Source organism: Pelophylax lessonae (genome assembly GCF_965119305.1).
Source record: "Pelophylax lessonae genome assembly, chromosome: 5".
Lineage (NCBI taxonomy): Eukaryota > Metazoa > Chordata > Amphibia > Anura > Ranidae > Pelophylax > Pelophylax lessonae.
Window position 1 is genome coordinate 223,822,394 of NC_138772.1, and position 21,041 is coordinate 223,843,434.

The 21,041-nt window shown below is 45.0% G+C and overlaps 1 protein-coding gene across 1 annotated transcript in view; it reads right to left on the bottom strand.

The window, feature by feature from the left end:
- Nucleotides 1-21,041, bottom strand: part of LOC309556013 (ATP-binding cassette sub-family A member 13-like) — a gene marked incomplete at its 5' end in the record, with an annotated part of 219,981 nt that overhangs the window by 87,624 nt on the left and 111,316 nt on the right. The window contains one exon of the mRNA XM_082258276.1: nt 18,874-18,966. Within this exon, the coding sequence (XP_082114402.1) occupies nt 18,874-18,966 (93 nt within the window). The remainder of the gene's footprint in view (nt 1-18,873; nt 18,967-21,041) is intronic.

The following is a 21,041-nucleotide window of genomic DNA, read 5'->3' on the forward strand; positions in this document are numbered from 1 at the left end:
TTTTAGGGGTTCTGGACATGCTACAGAGCTGAAACTTGACAGGTACACTTTTTAGACCCCCCCAGACACTAAATACAAAAAAATGACATGCCTGCCTAAAAAAATGCCCGCTAAATGCCTGCAAGAGAAAAAGCCAGCCGCAGAGAAGCCGTATTCCTGAAAATATAAGAAAAATGCTGTTTTTTAGGGGTTCTGGATATGCTACAGAGCTGAAACTTGACAGGTACACTTTTTAGACCCCCCAGACACTGAATACAAAAAATGACATGCCTGCCTAAAAAAATGCCCGCTAAATGCCTGCAAGAAAAAAAGCCAGCCGCAGAGAAGCCATATTCCTGAAAATATAAGAAAAATGCTGTTTTTTAGGGGTTCTGGACATGCTACAGAGCTGAAACTTGACAGGTACACTTTTTAGACCCCCCAGACACTAAATACAAAAAATGACATGCCTGCCTAAAAAAATGCCCGATAAATGCCTGCAAGAGAAAAAGCCAGCCGCAGAGAAGCCGTATTCCTGAAAATATAAGAAAAATGCTGTTTTTTAGGGGTTCTGGACATGCTACAGAGCTGAAACTTGACAGGTACACTTTTTAGACCCCCCAGACACTAAATACAAAAAATGACATGCCTGCCTAAAAAAATGCCCGATAAATGCCTGCAAGAGAAAAAGCCAGCCGCAGAGAAGCCGTATTCCTGAAAATATAAGAAAAATGCTGTTTTTTAGGGGTTCTGGACATGCTACAGAGCTGAAACTTGACAGGTACACTTTTTAGACCCCCCAGACACTAAATACAAAAAATGACATGCCTGCCTAAAAAAATGCCCGATAAATGCCTGCAAGAGAAAAAGCCAGCCGCAGAGAAGCCGTATTCCTGAAAATATAATAAAAATGCTGTTTTTTAGGGGTTCTGAACATGCTACAGAGCTGAAACTTGACAGGTACACTTTTTAGACCCCCCAGACACTGAATACAAAAAATGACATGCCTGCCTAAAAAAATGCCCGCTAAATGCCTGCAAGAAAAAAAGCCAGCCGCAGAGAAGCCATATTCCTGAAAATATAAGAAAAATGCTGTTTTTTAGGGGTTCTGGACATGCTACAGAGCTGAAACTTGACAGGTACACTTTTTAGACCCCCCAGACACTAAATACAAAAAATGACATGCCTGCCTAAAAAAATGCCCGCTAAATGCCTGCAAGAGAAAAAGCCAGCCGCAGAGAAGCCATATTCCTGAAAATATAAGAAAAATGCTGTTTTTTAGGGGTTCTGGACATGCTACAGAGCTGAAACTTGACAGGTACACTTTTTAGACCCCCCAGACACTAAATACAAAAAATGACATGCCTGCCTAAAAAAATGCCCGATAAATGCCTGCAAGAGAAAAAGCCAGCCGCAGAGAAGCCATATTCCTGAAAATATAAGACAAATGCTGTTTTTTAGGGGTTCTGGACATGCTACAGAGCTGAAACTTCACAGGTACACTTTTTAGACCCCCCAGATGCTAAATCCAAAGAAGTTTTTTATTTTTATTTTTTTTTAATTTTTCCAATAATTGGCTCTCTATCAAAAAATTATAATTTTTAAGAACTTTTTTTTGCGTGATCCCTCTCCGGCATGCCACAGTCCAGGTGTTAGTCCCCTTGAAACAACTTTTCCATCACTATTGTGGCCAGAAAGAGTCCCTGTGTGTTTTAAAATTCGCCTGCCTATTGAAGTCTATGGCGGTTCGCCCGGTTCGCCGGTTCGCGAACATTTGCCGATGTTCGCGTTCGCCGTTCGCGAACGGCGAATTTTAGGTTCGCGACATCACTACTGGGCGGGGAAACCTGTTAAGAAGGGAAATCAAATCCACAGTACGTCTAGTATTATCCCCGGCATGTCTAGAAAGAACAAACCCAACTTGATCCCTATCTATCAATCTTTTGGAAGAAGACCGGCCAACCTATTGGCCAAAATCTTAGTGAAAATTTTGTAGTCAGAATTAAGAAGAGCAATTGGTCTGTAGTTATCTGGAAGGGAGGCATCCTTACCCGGTTTGGGAATAACAGAGATATAGGAATGGAGAAAATGAGAATGAGGTGTCCTGCCCTCCAGCAAAGAAGCGTAGAGATCCAGGAGATGGGGACCAGGGTGGGCAGGAAAGTTTTGTAGTAGATATATGGGAGTCCATCCAGCCCCGGAGCCTTGCGAGAGGGCAGATCCTTAATCGTAGCAGCCAACTCATCCATGGAAATATCAGCGTTTAATTTTTCTAAATCAGCTTTAGAAAGACTGGGAACGTCTAGGTCCTGAAAAAAACTCTCAAACCTGTCAGCAGAAAAGTGAAAGCGATTCTCAGTAGTCAAACAATTATAAAGGTTGCTATAAAATTTACCAAATACCTCGGCCATGGCATATGGACAATGAGTGGGGCTAAGATCGGGCTGGAGCAGGAGATCGGGAACCGATTGGAAAGGTTTGGGGTTAAGCCTATTAACTAACATCCTGTGGGGTTTATTAGAATATTCATAAAATCTCTGCCGAGCCCACATCAAGGATTTAACCATCTTGGACATATCCAGAGCCTTGATACGGTCTCGGAGATTGACCACCTTCCTAAGTCCCGTCAGGGACGGGGAAGCCTGAAGACGCTCTTCAGCCACCTTAAGATCAGCAAAGAGGGAGCCAGGCTCTCTCTCGGCATCCCTCTTCAAACGTGAGCCCTCCGCAATGCATGTACCCCTGAAGAAGGCTTTATGAGCCTCCCATACAGTAGATACCTCAGACACAGAACCCTCATTAAGCTCAAAATATTCCCGCAGACCATCCTCCAACCGATCTCGGACATCCGGGATCTGAAGGAGTCTATCATTCAAGCTCCAATGGCAGGCCTTAGGTGTGGCCCCCGCCATGGAGACATCAAAAATAATGGAAGCATGGTCAGACCAGGAGATGGGAAGGATCTCCGACTGAACCATGCATGAAATGAGCGGAGCTGAAATGAAAAAATGATCTAACCGCGAATGCATTTTGTGGGCAGCTGAGTAAAAAGAATATTGCCTATGCGTAGGGTGTTTAATACGCCAGGAGTCAAAAAGACTGAACAAACGGATACACCTGCGGAAAGATTTAGCCTGACTCAATTGTCTACGGGAGGGGGTGTCTTGAGTTATGGACTGCCTATCCCTATATGGGGACATGATGAGATTCAAATCACGCCCAAACACCATAAAGGGCTGGGATAGATGAGAGATGGTCGAGAGGGTCCTATCTAAAAAAAGCCAGTTGACCCTCGTTAGGGCCATAGATGTTAATAAGAGTACAGGACGTGGACAGGTAATCACAGACCAAGGCTATGTATCTCCCATGAGGATCCAGGAGCGAGTCGCGGACCCTGATGGGACAAGACTTCCGAATTAAAATGGCAACCCCAGCTTTACCCGTCTTTTCAGAGGCCACATAGGCTGTGGCGAAATACCGGGCCGCAAACTTGAATGATCCGCCAGGGCGGAAGTGTGTCTCCTGCACCAAAATCATGTCCGCCCCAGAGGACCGAAAAGCCTTTAGCGCCAGCCACCGCTTCTAAACCGAGTTCAAACCTTTAACATTATACGACATAAACCTTAAAGCCATGGCATAACAAGACCCAAACATATATTGTATGCATGTGAGAAACTACCTCCCACTGTCAAAGCAGTGTCATAACCCTTCAGAACTACCTCAGAAGAAGACATCGATGCAGTCTGTACTCCATCCAAAGATAGAACACAGAGACACCAATCCGTGTGTGCGACATAAAAACGTCGGATCAAGGACAAAAAAGGTCCAACACAATAGAATGAAAACATATAAAAGTATAAAAGGAAAAAAAAACAAAGGAATAGAAAAACAGTATCTATTCAAAATCTCCAGAAGGAACCCTGAAGGATTATGAAATCCCAGGGAGCCCAGGGCAAAGCCCACGGGCAATACGGGCAACACGGGCTTCAGGATACAGTACTTCAACAGGGATGGGCAACCCGTTGACTCTCCAGCAAAAGTAAAAATAAAAATTAGGCTTCAAAAACTGAGAAAACAAATGCCCCATGGGGGGAAAAACTTAACCGGCCCAGCCGGACCGGTCCAGGAAAGTTACCAGCATGGCAGCCAGCGTCCGATCAGTCCGCCCTCAGGAAACCGGAGAGACCAGAAAAAACAGAACATCATGTAGAACCTTCATGAACATCAGGGTGGAAATCTGGAAGGCTTCTGTCGCTGAGGAGTGGCGCAGGACCTGCGTTGCGGTGTCTTATCCGGGATCCAGATACAAGCCGGAGTGGCTGGAAGCGGACGGCTTGGGGGGTGTTGTTGGGCTAGCAGGTCCTCTTCTGGAAATGGTGGAAGCCCTAGGCCTCTAATAAAAGACTCTGCCTTGTGCATTTCCCGCATAGCATGTTGAACGCCATCTTTGGTGACCACCAGGCGAAACGGAAAACCCCAGTAATAAGGAACCCTGTGTTTCTGCAGGTGTATCGTCACCCCGCGGAGGGCCCTCCGTTTATTCAAAGTGATGGGGGAGAAGTCATTAAAAATTTTAATTTTTGCGCCCTTATACTCCACCTGGGTCTTATTGCGGGTCGCCGAATTGAGGGCCTCCTTACTGTGATAATAGTGGAACCGGACAATCACATCACAAGGTCGTCCTCCAGAGGGTGGCTTGGGGCCCAGGAATCTGTGCGCCCTATCCAGTCTCCAGTCAATGTCCACAATGTTGGGGGCCAAATGATTAAAAAGGCCCAGCAGAAAAGAGCGCAGATTGTTATCCCCCACTGTTTCAGGGATGCCCTGAAACAGTGGGGGGATGCCCTTAAAGCGCAAGTTCTGACGCCTCTCCCGATTCTCAAGGTCTTCTTGCTGCAGCTGCAGTTGAGAGACCGAATGCTTTAAATAGGAATGTTCCTCCTCTAATACATGTACATAGTCCACCAGTTCATCAAATTTGGTCTCCAAGGTGTCTGTGCGTTCTCCTATATGCACTATTTCCCCCCTTAATTCCACTGACAACTTGCCCACCTCAGCAGCTATGTTGCAGGTTATCTGTACCAAAAGAACTTGCAATTTGGTATCCAGAATGTCAGGGGTTAAGATCTGCTGAGAGGTAGGGGGGGTAGTGGTAGATCGATCCAGTACCTGTGGCGGTGGAGGGTCTGCCTCGTTGTTCGCTTCCAATGGGGGTCCATCGCAGCAAACGGGTCCGCCTGTGAAATTGAGGCCAGGGATTGCGGCCTAGTAAGAAAGCGATCCATGGCGGCCTGGGTCCGGGACTCCTGGGGAGCGGAGTAGCCTTGCTTTTGCTGCCCAATCTTGCCCATGGGGACGCCAGGGATGTTAGGAGTGATGGCAGCCTGCTCCGGTGTACAAAAGTGCGGATAGATGCTTAAGCAGAGCGGCGGAGAGTCAGCGGTGCCCGGAGCTCACCTAAGATGCGTCCTCCATGTCCGGAAGCCGCGAATGCGTCCCACTAATTGTTTACTGTTGAAGAAAGTTGTAGAACATGGATACTTGTTTAAGTATATTGGATGTTCTAAGTGGCTTTTCCAGGAGAGGATATCATAATTTTAAACATATGGAGCCAACTGCACAGACTTTGGAAGTGTCAAATCTTTGCTGTGATGTGATCGCTTTAATATACTTTTGGCTGCTATTTTGAAGATCCATGGTACAGTGGCAATATATTCTTTAACCTTGTGCTATTTCCAGGAACCTGTATGATGGGAATATTTTATTGGATTCATGAACAGCACTAAACGCACCCCTTTAACTTGTAACGTGAAGGAGTGTAATTCTGTCATAAAAGATGGATAGCTCTGAAAGTAATTAAAGCCTCTATGGCTGATGTGATTTTTTTTATAGGAAACCCATTTCTGAAAAGATGGTCCCTGTTAATATGCATCAAAATGGGGGCTTGGCCTGGAAAGGCATGGTGTGAGGACTGGAGCACAGGTCGGGAGCTCTAATTGAGAACAATGCTTTTTCTATAATCTTGTAGCTTTTCTGTTTGTCTTCTACCTACCATGCACTACCAGGTCTCTTCCTCAAGCTGGCACATCATGTCTCCACTGAAGAAGGTGATGGATACCTTCTCGAATTTGGACAAATTCCAGCTCAAGTGGAAGGACGCTCTGGGGAAGATGGAGCCTCCATGCCTCCTACTAGTGATCCAGCTAGCCTGAAGGTTCTGGAGGCAATATCTACCTTCCAGAGCACCCTGACGAGCAAATTAGAGGAGGTGAAGATTGTTAACTCCTTTATTAGGCAAGACCTTCAGAAACTGAGAGAGCGGGTTACAAAGGCAGATAACCGGCTCAGCCATGTGGAGGATATATCAACAGCAAAAAAACTAGGGCAGAGCATATTGCACACATAATTAACGATGATGGGAGGATGGTGACAGAGGACACTGAAAAAGCAACCGTGCTGAATGCTTTTTTCTCGTCAGTCTTTACGCAGGAAAAGGAGGGGTACACTGACCATGACTGTATGGTTAGTAGTAATACACAGGACTTGCCACTATGGCTAACAGAGGGTGAAATCAGGGAAAGACTGGATAAACTTAACACAAACAAATAACCAGATCCGGATGGCGTACATCCAAGAGTACTCAAGGAGTAGTAAGGTTATATCTAGACCACTGTTCCTGATCTTTGCTGACAGTATTAGGACAGGAGATGTACCAGGGGATTGGAGGAAGGCTAACGTGATTCCGATATTCAAAAAGGGCCAGAGGCATATCCTGGGAAATTATAGGCCTGTCAGTTTGACATCAATAATATGTAAACTTTTGGAGGGGATGATAAGGGACTATATCGTAGAATATGCTAAAGACAACAACATCATCAGCAGTAACCAGCACGGGTTTACAAATAGGTGTTCTTGTCAAACCAATCTCTTAGCATTCTACGAGGACGTGAGCTGTGAACTAGATAGGGGCAGACCAGTGGATGTGGTGTACTTGGATTTCGCTAAGGCTTTTGATACAGTTCCCCACAAGCGCTTAATTTATAAAATAAGGTCTGCAGGTATCGACAGCAGGGTTTGCTCTTGGATATGGAACTGGCTAAAAGGGCGTGTCCAAAGGGTGGTAATAAACAGCGCATACTCAGACTGGGCTGAGGTAGTAAGCGGGGTGCCCCAGGGCTCAGTCCTGGGACCAACCTTGTTCAATTTATTCATAAACAGCATTGAGGACGGGATCAGTAGTTCGTTATCAGTTTTTGCAGATGACACAAAATTGGCCAGGGCAATAACTGCACAGCATGAAGCAGATATCCTACAGAATGACCTGGACAAAATTACGGAGTGGGCAACGACATGGCAAATGAGGTTTAATGTGGAGAAGTGTAAGGTTTTGCACTTGGGGACTAAAAACATAAAAACACAATACACGTTAGGAGGGGAACCCTTGGGGGAATCAAAAATGGAGAAAGATCTGGGAGTCTTGGTTGATGATAGATTAGGCAACAGCATGCAATGTCAAGCGGCAGCTTCCAAAGCCAACAGAATATTAGCATGCATAAAGAAAGGGATGTATTCCAGAGATAAGACTATAATCCTTCCACTTTATAAAACTCTGCTCCGACCGCATCTGGAGTATTCTGTCCAGTTCTGGTCGCCAGTCCTCAGGAGGGATGTGTTGGAGCTGGAGAGAGTCCAGAGAAGGGCAACTAAACTGATTAGGGGGTTGGAGGACCTTAACTATGAAGAGCGGCTGCAATCGCTCGATTTATTTTCCCTGGAGAAGAGACGTCTGAGAGGGGACATGATAGCAATTTATAAATATCTTAATGGGGATCTCAGCTTAGAAAAAAAGCTGTTCATTCGAAGGAATTGCATGAGGACTCGAGGACATACAATGCGATTAGAGGAGAAGCGTTTTAACCTCAGGCAACGAGGAGGGTTCTTTACTGTTAGGGCTACAAGATTGTGAAATTGTCTACCACAAGAGGTGGTTTCTGCGGGTAGTATGGTGACTTTCAAAAGACTCTTAGACTTACATCTCAAGGATCAGGATATTAAGGGCTATGTTAGATGATTACAGCCACACACAACTACACAGGTTGAACTGGATGGACTATTGTATTTATTCAACCTCACCTACTATGTAACGATGTAACTATGACCTGCCGCCATTGCAGGTTACCACTGAGAGACTCCAACATCAACTGCATGCTGTTCAGCAAAAGCAGGACGATATGGAGAACAGGCTCCGGAGCTGTAACCTTGGATTTGTGGGGCTGCCTTAGGGTGCAGAGGGATCGAATCACCTCAACTTTTTTGAGAACTTGCTTATTACTGTATTCAGTAGGTCTGCATTAACAGCAACATTGGTGGTGGAGCGGGCCCACTGCTTTGTGGCCAGACCTCTGCCACAAGGTGCACCCCCATTAAAACTTTATCACAAAGTTCCTCAATTACAGGGACACCATCTTGCGTCTTATTAGAGAGAAATGCAAAATCCCTTTTAACAACGGCAAAATATTAGACAACAGATGCAGTGCTCTAAACAGGGGAACCTCTGTATAAAGTTCATGGATGGAATCCACAGATGGATGCTCTGGCTCCGATGTCCTCCAGACAACAAGTGAGCAAACAAATCCAGTAAGTGAGCTGGAAACTCCAAATCCTTATAGAAAATGTATTCTTTACATGAAAAGAGTATACAGGAAGGCTAACATCTATCAGCAACCGCCTTGATCACAGCACAATAATGGTGTTTCCAGACTTCTCTGTTGGAGAACAGAAAAGACGGGAGCAAACGTCATCTCCGGATATGACACATTTCCTACGTTATGCTATTCCCAGATAGACTCCAAGTCGTGGGAGAAGACAAAGCTCACTTCTTCAAGGATTCTGAAGCAGTCTTTACCTGGTTGGAGCAACGTGAGGCACCCGGTCCAGCTCTTGCTTGATCATCTTCACCTCCCCAGATATACCTCATTGCTCCTGGCCCCTGCTTCATGAGTGTATTGGCCTGCTCTTTAGATACCCCCCTCAACATCTCAAGCACTGGCTGGTGTTCATAAGTTAACTCCACCCTCAAAACTGTCCCTCCATTCACCCTGAACTTTAGAGGCCCCTTCTCCTTATATCCCCCCCTTCTTATTTACATATATGAGCCCTTTTCCATAGCCTCCCCCGATGCAGTGGGTCCTGGGTTCCTCCTGGTGCACGACAATGCCTAGCCTCATGTGGTGAGACTATGCAGCCAGTTCCTGGAGGATAAAGGAACTGATATAATTGAATGGCCCCACAGCTCGCCTGACCTAATCCAATAGAACACCTCTGGGAAATTATGTTTCGGTCCATCCGACACCGCCAGGTTGAACCTCAGTCTGTTCAGGAGCTCAGTGATGCCCTGGTCCAGATCTGGGAGGAAATACCCTAGGACACCATTTATGGTTTCATTAGGAGCATGCCCGACATTTTCAAGCATGCATACAAGCAGGTGGGGGCCATCCAAACTACTGAGTATAATTTTAATTTGCTTCAATGAAATTTCAGCAAAATGGACGTGCCTGCTGCATCATTTTTTCACTTTGATTTCTGGGGTGTCTTTGAATTCAGCCCCCTGAAGGATGATCATTTTCTTTTCCATCTAACGATGTGGCATCGATGTAACCGCGCTAGTGAAAAAAATACAAACAAATGAAGCAGCTTCCAGTGAGATATCACCAAACAACAAATATTATAATATAAGCTGCGCTAAGTGATAATAATAATAAATGGATAAGTCAACCCCAATAAGCAAATAAGCATAAAACCGTGCAAATGATATATACACAAAAGTGTAAAAATGAATAACCAAATCATACAAATTATATAAGTGATATATAAGCCTCACCTTTATCACCATTGGGACTTTTCATTATAACTTATATAATTTGTATGATTTGGTTATTCAATTTTACACTTTTGTGTATATATCATTTGCACGGTTTTATGCTTATTTGCTTATTGGTGTTCACTTATCACAGCTTATATTATATTACTTTTTGAGACTTTGCCTGTCTCAATTCCTATGACCCAGCTACGTAATCTGCAGAGTTCCTTTACTAAATTTATATGACACTGTTGGGTGCATAGGATAGCCTGTACTGTCCTTTATTCTTTAATAGGGATGGGTGAACGGTTCGGCCCGAGCATGAGTTCAGATCAAACATTTGCCTGGTCGACCGATCAAAATATCCAAAAATACTGCTGGTGCTGTGGACAAGGTACAGGTCCTTAAGTCAGGTTTTTTGGACAATGTCCCTTAATACAACCATTTTGGCAGCAAGTACTTCAAGTGCTTCAACAAGTGTTAGATGCATCTTTAGCTTTATTCCCTATACAATGTCTACTTGGTCTGCCTTTTCCAGGAATGTCTAAATATGCAAAAACAAAAATAGTCACTCATATTTTGACAGTGGTTAAGCGACTGATTCCACCCTACTGGAGATCTACTGCAAACCCCACCCTTGAACCAACTTCACAGTGCCATTGCAGAATTTACACCATGCACACTGGGCTTAAAAAATGCTGGTTCCCTTAGCAGCAAAAAAAAAAAAAAAAAACCTCATATAGAGCATTTTTTGTACAGAGTTTAGGAGAGTTTTGCATTGTTTCTGCCAGAAAGCACCAATCACAAACACAAACCAGAAGGGTTTTTTCCTGCCTCTAAATGTTGAGCTTAAAATATGCCTGTAATAGTCCTAATGTGCATGGACACATAGGATAACTTTAACTGCTTCTACTGGCAGAACACAAAACTCCTGTAGTAGCAGCAATTTTTAGCCAGTGTGCATGGAGCCTTACATCGCCTGGAGTATCTCACAACAAAAAATTGATTTTTGTAAGATCTTACCGTAAAATCCTTTTCTCTTAAGCTCATTGACAGACGTAGTCTTCTTGATTCTCAAGAGCTGGGTTATGTTGTCTCCGCAGGAGTAGGACTAGGCAGAAAGACAAAACGTTCTGGCTCCACCTTAGGGGCAGTCCCTGAGGGTATATCCTCCCTCTCTCTGCTACAGGGAATCAGTTCTGTTCTAAAGCAGTAACAGAGAATTTAACCCAACCCAACTCAATGATAGAGGGGCGGGTACTACGTCTGTCAATGAGCTTAAGAGAAAAGGATTTTACGGTAAGATCTTACAAAAATCCACTTTTCTCTATCGCTCATTGACAGACGTAGTCTTCTTGATTCTCAAGAGCTGGGACATCCAGAAGCAGTGCCACAAATGAGGGGTGGGATTGACAAAAATCAAAATCCAATCTAGAAGGCCCAACCGGTGCCAAACTAGAAGTTTTAAAGGCTCATTATAAACAAAGAATGAGACTCAAAAGAAAAAATTTCCAACGGAAAAAACCCTCGAGGCAGACCACTGGTCTCCTCAAATGGCGGCCTGCAAAACCTTGCGGCCAAACACGGCATCAGATGATGCCATTACATCAACTTTATAATGTTTTGTAAAGGTATGCACCGATGACCAGGTAGCCGCCTTGCACACCTGGACCACTGACACCTGATGGCGAAAGGCCCATGACGCACTAAGTGCCCGAGTGGAGTGCGCCTTAACAGGGAACGGGGGCTCCCGACCCTTAATAGAATAAGCCTGTACCACCGTCTGTCTGATCCATTTGGAAATGGTCGCGGCAGATGCAGGCAACCCCTTTTTGGGTCCATCCGGGATCACAAAAAGTGAATCCGTCTTGCGAAACGAGTCTGTCGTTTTTAAGTATACCCTGATCGCCCGGACCACATCCAAGGAGTGTAAAGCAAACTCCCGAGGATGACTGGGCTTAGGACACAGGGAAGGTAATACAATTTCTTCATTCAGATGAAATTCTGAAACCACTTTTGGTAGGAAGGATGGATTCGGACGAAGAACCACCTTATCCCTATGAACCACCAGATATGGGGAACGACAAGATAAAGCGGCCAGTTCTGACACCCTGCGTGCAGAAGTGATAGCCACCAAGAAGGCCACCTTCTGGGACAACGTAGGTAGAGGAATCTCCCTAATATCTTCAAAGGGAGGTTTCTGAAGAACCGATAATACAAAATTAAGATCCCAGGGTGGTAACGGCGCGCGCACTGGCGGAGCCAGATGTCGCACCCCCTGGATGAAATTCCGCACCAAGGAATGAGTAGCCAAAGGCTTCTGAAAGAAGATAGCTAATGCTGAGACCTGACCCTTGATAGTACTCAAGGCCAGTTTCTGCTCAACCCCTTGTTGCAGAAAAGCTAATATTCGACTAACCGAATAAGACCGTGGACGGAACCCCAGAGGTTCACACCATGCAATGTAGGACTTCCATGTACGATGATAAATCTTTCTGGAAGTCGCTTTCCTTGCTTCAACTAGAGTAGGAATAACTGAAGCTGACAATCCCTTGTCCTTCAGCACCTGGGTCTCAATAGCCAGGCCGTTAAAGCCAGCGATCGTAAAGCAGGATGGAAGATCGGTCCCTGAGACAGTAGGTCCTCCCTGAGAGGAAGTCTCCACGGGACGTCCGCCACCAGTCTGACCACGTCGGCGTACCAAGCTCGACGAGGCCAGTCCGGAGCTACCAGAATTACTGGAATTCCTTCCTCCTCTATCCTGCGAAGAAGTCTTGGCAGTAACGCGAGAGGAGGGAAGGCATACATTAGCTGGTATTGCCCCCACGGGGCGATCAGTGCGTCTGCGGTCTCTGCTAGAGGATCGCGGGAGCGAGCCACGAATCTCTGTACTTTCTTGTTGAATCGTGATGCCAACAGATCCACATCCGGGGTGCCCCACCGTAGGCACAACTGGTGGAAAACGTCTGGATGGAGGGACCATTCCCCCTGATCCAGAGTCTGACGGCTGAGATAATCTGCCTGCCAATTCTCCACCCCCGGAATGAACACCGCAGAGATCGCTGGAACAAATCGTTCCGCCCAGCGAAGAATGCAAGCCACTTCTTTGGCCGCTCGGACACTCTTGGTGCCCCCCTGGTGATTGACATAAGCCACGGCCATGGCATTGTCCGACTGGATCCGAACCGGGCTGCCCTGGAGCTGCTCGGTCCAGTGAATCAGACAAAGTCTGATCGCTCTCAGTTCCAATACATTTATCGGCAACCTGGATTCTTCCGGGGACCAAAGTCCCTGGACAGATAACTGACCGAGAATTCCTCCCCATCCGGATAGACTGGCATCCGTGGTCACTATCGTCCAATATATTGGCAGAAATGACTTTCCCTGGCTGAGCATCGGAGACCGAAGCCACCAGACCAGAGACTCTCTGGTCTGTTTGCTCAATCGGATCTGATTGTCCAGGGATTCCGAATTCCGATTCCATCTGAGAAGAATCTCTTGCTGAAGAATTCGGGTATGGGACTGGGCAAATGGGACTGCTTCGAAGGAAGCCACCATCAACCCCAGAACCCTCATGCAAGTTCGAAGAGAAGACCAGCTGTTGGATAGTAACAACTGGACTGCTAATTGAATCTTCCGGAGTTTCCCTACCGGAAGAAAGACTCTTGTCCTGACTGTGTCTAGAATTAGACCCAGATATTCGAGCCTCTGGGTGGGAACCAGAAATGACTTTTGCTGGTTCACCAGCCACCCAAATTCCTGTAAAGAAATCATAGTAATTTCTACGTTTTGTAGCAAGGTCTGAGGAGACTCTGCATGAAGCAGAAGATCGTCTAGGTAACCAAGAATCGATATGCCTCTTTGGCGCAGTAGTGCCAATATTGGGGCCAACACCTTTGTGAAGACCCGAGGAGCCGTGGCGAGACCGAAAGGTAACGCCACAAACTGATAGTGGTTCTCTTCTACGGAAAAGCGTAGAAACCGCTGATGTCCTGCGAAAATGGGAATGTGAAGATATGCGTCCTTGATGTCTATGAACGCCAGGACATCCCCTGGATGAAGGAAGGCTGCTACTGTGCGAATGGACTCCATTCTGAATTTTCTTATGTTGACAAAAGAATTGAGTGCCCTTAAGTCCAGAATTGGACGCACTTTGCCCTCTTTCCTGGGTATTGTAAATAGGTTTGAATAAAACCCCTGAAAACGTTCTGTCCGAGGAACGTGGACTACCACTCCTTGTTGTAGTAAATCCGTGACTGCTCTCCACAGATCTTCTAAACGATCCGGGGATAGTCGAATATTGGAAGGGAAGAATCGCGCCGGTGGGAGAGATCGAAACTCGATCTTGTACCCTGACCTTATGACTTCGCAAACCCACTTGTCCGGGATTCTGGAAAGCCATGGATCCGGGAACCGGCGAAGACGTCCCCCCACCCCAGTTATGGGTGGGGGCGCACCTTCAGGCTTTGGACGGTTTATCTTCAGGTCTGGAGGGGGCGGGCTTTTGCTTGCCCGACCAACGATCCCTGACGCCTCCTGCAGGAGCTTTGGAGGACTTAATTTTTTCACCCGCGGGACGAAAAAACCTCTTGTGAGCAGAAAAAGAAGGCCCTCGTCTTTGACGAGTTCCTTTACCTTTAAAATTTTGCGGTAAAAAGGTGCTCTTTCCACCCGTGAGATCCTTAATGATCTCATCTAAGTTGGCTCCAAATAGACGCTCTCCTAAAAAGGGGATATTAGCCAATGCTTTTTTGGAACCTTGGTCGGCTAACCAACCTTTTAGCCACAGTGTACGCCTGAGAGAGAACCACTGCTGAGACTGATGCTCGCGCCAATAATGGAGTGCCATCTAACGCCGCATCACACACAAACTGTAACCCCTGTATCATTTGTTCCAACAAATCTGATACCGCCTGAGGGACCTCTTCTAAGTCCCGGCGTAACCACTTGGTCCATTCAGTTACAGCCTGCGAAACCAGACCAATAGCTATTATAGGTCTGAAAACTGATCCAATCAAGGAAAACATGGTGCGAGACATAGCTTCTATTTTGCGATCCACTGGATCTTTAAAAGATGGAGCGTCTTCTAGAGGAATAACCGTGGCTTTATTCAATCTAGCAATTGGTGAATCCACCACAGGTGGTTCTGTCCATTTCTTAATGAGGGTTTCCTCAAACGGATAACGCCTGTTAATGCGTTTAGAAATAGTAAAAGTGCGTTTTGGCAGACGCCATTCTTCTTCGATTGGATTGCCAAAACATTTGGGCAATGGAAAAACCTTCGCCACTTTGATGCGTTTTTTAGTCCCAAAAGGGATTTCAGTTTCAGCTATTTCCGACAGAATACCCTGTAATCTTAAGGTTTCTTGAACAGATACAATGAGTGCGTTTACCAACGCTTCCTCTCTGGCTATGGCTGATGCCGAAACATCCTCCTCGCTGTCTGAAGAGACAGTACCCGAGACACCAATCCCAGATGAAGTACCTGCAACTTCAGAAATAGGCTCAGAGTCTGAATCCGAGGTTTCAGATAATAAGGGGTTAGGGGGGGGGGTCGCTTTCTTGCGCCCTGTCCCTGACAAGCCACTTCCACCCGGGACACAAAAGTTTCCATAATAGCTGACAATGATTCAATCGTCAGTGGGGTGCTGGAGGATCCTGCAGACCCCTCGAGGGGATCCGGAGGAGATACATGAGTGGCAGGGTCCATGTTAATTCAGGACACCTTTGCCAGAAAAAACAAAAAAACTTTTCTTTTTTTTTTTTTTTTTTTTTATGTGTCTCCCCCTAGCGCAATAGCGCCCCTCAGAGTACCTGCTTCTCGATCCCCACAGAGAGAGAGAGGGACCCCCAAGGCTCACCAACCGATGCAGTGAAGTTTCCAACCAACTGCAGTCAGCGTCTGTCTTTTACAGACTGGAAGGAGCTGTTGCTTTTTCCCGGGTAGAAGGACGTGGCTCCGCCCCCTGTGTACGCCTGCCGGCGTTCCCAGCTCTCCACGAGGTAGCTGGGCTCATGAAACATGGCCGCCCCCATACAAGAGACATAAGACTCCAAAAACATGGCGGCCGGCGTGACCTGAGGACATACATGCACTTGGTCTACGGCAAAATGGCGGCGGACCGCCGAAATCGTTTTCCCAGCACATCCACCTGCATCTCTGCTAAGTGGCGATATATTGATCTACAGGAGATACACTACAAATAAGGTAGGATTATACCTCCTATGTCTGCTGTAATCTTACAGTCTGCTGGGTAGAGTGTTAGCTCTCAAACCAAGTCCACTTCCCACAAACACATACTGTATTTACAAGGGGGACTTTTTAGTGTCAGATATATACTGACCATGTATGGAGGGGCCCATAATTCATACTGCCTCATAACGAGGAAAGAAAAAAGGGAACGTTTACTCACCATACCAAACCGACAGGCACCCTCTCTTCACAATACCCTCTCCACCGGGGTGGGGGGTTGTGGACCACTCCGGACGCCTCGACTCTCTGGTTCCTGGCGTCCAAGCGAGACTTTTAACTCGCAAGGTCAGTCCCTCCACTGGGACTCCGTCGCGGCCGACCCAGCGCGGAGCTCTGGTCTGCACGCGCTCGTAGGCAGAAACCGGGGTGACCACTGGATCTCAACATCCAGCCCGTCGCCCGGCCCCGCATACTTACTTGAATGTGTCGCGGCCGACCAAGCGCAATGCCATGGTCTGCGCGCGCTCGTAGGCCGGCTGGGGTGACCACAAGTGTCACCCAGTCCGGCGTTTTTGCTTGAAGATCTCACAGGAAAAAAACACTGGAGAAAAACTACCTAAAAAAAAAGTTTTTTCTAAAGAAAAAAATCTTGCCAGGACCAAAAGATCCCAGCAAGGAACTTAGGTCCTTACTCCTGACTAGACCGAAAAAAACTGATTCCCTGTAGCAGAGAGAGGGAGGATATACCCTCAGGGACTGCCCCTAAGGTGGAGCCAGAACGTTTTGTCTTTCTGCCTAGTCCTACTCCTGCGGAGACAACATAACCCAGCTCTTGAGAATCAAGAAGACTACGTCTGTCAATGAGCGATAGAGAAATTAAAATACCAGCTAGATTTGTTTGATCGTATTTGGAACTACTGGAATAACTCACCTTATGGCATTCCAGACACTCGTCCCTCTCTTTCTGATGAATCCTCTGGTTCACACTAAATGGATTTTTACTAGCATATCCCCTAGAACAGTGATGGTCAACCTTGGCACCCCAGAAGTTTTGGAACTACATTTCCCATGATACTCAACTACACTGCAGAGTGCATGAGCATCATGGGAAATGTAGTTCCAAAACATCTGGGGTGCCAAGTTCACCATCACTGCCCTAGAAGGTGCAGTAACTTCATAACTTTCTGTTACATATGTTAAATTCTTGTTTTTCTTGTATTTTTTTCTTAACTGCAAGTGCCAAATTTGTGTTTGATATTGTTACTAAGCATTGCATTACTGTCTTATTCCATCGCTTACTTAGAACTGACAAAGCTCTGTATTTGTAAGCATGTTTATTGACCTTTGATGTTGACTAACGTTTAATGTCTATGCCAATTCTTTATGTTTTACTCATTGGGTACGCTTATTGTTCTAACTTTTGTTATTCTGTATGATTTGCCACTAAAATTTGATTTAGATTAACATCCAATAAAAAAAAAAAAACAACAATTATGAAAAAAACACAACCCTCAGGATTGCCTGGATGATGACAGCTGACAATTTAAAGAGGACCAAAAAAGAGTAGCAAATTGTAGTGTGGAGACAAGGTTGGGACAGCCTGGAGATCAGGGCTGGCAGCAGACAAGTTTATTGAAGAAATAGAAAGAACATCTGGGCAGGTAGCAAGCAGAAGAAAGCAAAAAAATACTCAAAAGACAACTAGAACAGCTACCTAAGGATAAACCAAAAGCAGACAGACACATGCAAAAGAACAAGTGAAGTCATAATACATTATTATATTTGAGCACACAAAAGCAGCATAGTGTGTCTGCATGCAAACATCTTTGATCAGGCAATCAAAGATTTCTGATCCCAGTTTAAACTCTTAATTGAGGCCAAGTGTTCAGCTGCAGCATGATTACACCACAGCGCTGCATATTCTCTAGAAAGTGGTGAAAGTAACAATATAGAACAGCAAGTCTAAAGTAGGCCATAGACTGTTCGAATCTCGGCTGATATTCAAACTATTAATGGCTAGGCTGAATGTGCTAAGTTGATTGATCGATCAAGGACAACCAGAATGCTGGATTTTACATGTGATTGTCGCTAGTGACTAGTATAACCCCACTAGCAATAATCACTGTCTTCTCCCAATACAGACACAATACAGGAGAGGTAAGGGGACAGGCTTTTGACCGGAAAGCAATGTGCTGCTGTGCGGTTGATCATTTCAAAACCATTGTGCTCCACGAATGTTTTTTTTTAGGGTGTCTGATGATACAATACTGTCTAAGCTCAGCCAGAGAGGTTCAAACTATGTATGGGCAGGCTGAATGTACCAAGTTGATCGATTGATACAACCAGCCTGCCGGATTTACTTGCGATTATCGGTAGAGGTTGCTATAGCTGCTAGGAATAATCACTGTCCCCACTGGGAAAATACAATGTCTTGGCAGGAGGGATTCCCTTTCAGCACTGTCCGTGCTGATGGGAAAATAGTGCAAATTTCTTTCCTGCAACCCATGGTTGCAGGAAAGAAATTTGCACTGTCTATGACCAGCCTAAGTATACATGAGAAAGGTTAGACAGGCACAGGCACAAGGACAATGCATTCAAGGTACAATGTAGTATGCAAATATCCACCAGAAAGGTGGCGTAATCCCATAATTTTCTTGGCTGGTTTACCTAGACTGAATTTTTTCTGCTAATAACATTCAACTGCTCTAAGTAAGGAAATGTATAGAAGAAAGGAGAAAGCCAAACTCATCCAATGCTTTCCCAATTTAGGTAGCCTTAATATATATGTTCTGTGTATCATGTAACCATTGATATTGATTTACAAATAAGTAAATAAATGTACCTGTTTTTTATGTGTTGTAGAGGTCCAATACATTTAAAACTTCCATTTACCATTATGGCAAGTCTTGTACATAAAGCTTCACATTCTTCCATACTAGCAAGATACAATACAAGGAAGGAATATTTAATGCAAATAGATAAATAATACCCATTGTAATTAGTGATGGAAGCAGAAGCAACTTTTAAAGGATTAATCAACCAAAGAACAAAAAATGTGATACATTGAAGCCTGTAAGTCTATAGATGTCTGCTTTACCTTCATTTATTTTTAGGCTAAGAACATTTTTAGCAAGTACAGAACTTACCTGTTTTTGTCAGAAATGTTCCTTGAAACTTTCTGTGAGATAAACTAGGTGTAAAAACAATGCTATCTTTGGTGTATAAACTACTGTACTAATCCCCCCATGTCATGGAGGTAAACAAAGGTAGACATGTTTGAAATCCAGTTTGGGTGGCAACCAAGCCTCTATTCATGGTTACAGTGGAGTGAGTATCCTCACCCAGGAACAGGAAACGTGTAATTTAAAGGATTGCCACATAAGAGTATAAGAAAAAGTGACCATACCACAACTACTGCACCTGGTAAACTGTAATACATTACATTTTCCCTTTTTGGCTTTAAAGCGGAGTTCCGGGCACAAAATCTATATTTTTTTTTTTGAGCCCGTCCGCTAGTTCGACATCACCTGAAAAGGAATTGGATAGTTAGGTTTTTTTTTTTTTGTTTACTCACCTTGTAATTGAAGATCGTAAATACTCACCTCAGTGTACTTCCTCCCTCAGCGCCGCGGCTCCGCCGTCACTTCCTGTCTCGCGATGATTCCTGGGAGCTGAACGTCATCGCTCCCAGGAATCAATGCGACGGCACCGGCCCCGCTCGTCACTTCCGGGCGACGCCGCATTCCCCTGCTAAACAGCTTCTGGGCATGCCCATAAGCTGTGGAGGAATGCAGCCCCGCACCGGAAGTGACGAGAGGGGCCGCTGCAGGCGCATTCTGGGAGAAGAAGACGCGGAAGAAGACGCCGAAGAGGACAGCACCGGCTTCAGCTGCCCACAAGAGAGATGGAAACGCTGTGGAAGAAATTTTATAAGTAAGTATTTCTTCTAAAAGGTAAGTGCGAACAGGGACAGATCAGAGGCTAGCCATTGTGGAATGTACTAGCCCTGACTGTCCCGGGGGTATGTTTGTTAAAAAATGACTTCTGTGCCCGGAACTCCGCTTTAAATATGCTTTAACCCTTTTACAGCCACCGCCATATATATCTTATGGCAATGGCAGCTGGGGCTTATACATACACTCCAAGCTGCAAAGCAAAAGAAAATGGTTGGCTTTCTTGTGAAAACAATCTGGTAAATGCACAATCACCTGATCACTTTTTGTGCCACTAAAAATGAGTGAAGGAAGGGAAGACAAGCAAACATCCATTAGCAGATCTCCTTTAGCTGTAAAAGAACTGTTTGGCGTGTTTAATGTTACTTATGGTTTCTGGTGTCACTTTCCCTTGCCACTGAAGACAGGGAAGAAGCCAATGGAGCATGATATGCACTCTATTACTTTAATGGAGGGCAGTTGAGACTTCTGAGGTCTAAAACACCTCTAAAATCTCTTTAAAAAGAACCAGTAACAAATAACTTATATCACACGGGGGACTTATTGCATTCTATGTGATATAAATACATTTTTAGTAAAAAAAATTGTCAAAAACGTTACACCTAAGCAATTAAAAACTTCCCCTATATTTGAGATAAGGACTATGATGGCCCTACTTGATGGCCCTAAATGAGGAAACCCTAGAATAATTTCTTAAAGCGTGGGCTATGTGGAATAACTCCACTTTTGGTTCTCTACCCTCACTCACCTCTAACTTTGCTCAACTTCCCAAAAATCCCTAAATATAAATATATTTAACAGGTTATTCTTTGTGCAAGATGTGCAAGTTACGTGTGGATAGCCAGGAAAAGGCTCTTGTGTGTAGACTCGATTCTCCCTATTTTCCTTTTTGTTATACATTGGTTTTTTATAATAATTTATTTTCTTCTGTTTTGTATAAAACCATTTAACAGGTTAGAAAAAGAAAAAAAAAACCTCCCCATAAAAAATTGTAAGCCTGCCCTAACCACACATTAACGTACACGTACAGTAAATGTAAAAACACCTATTGGGGGCA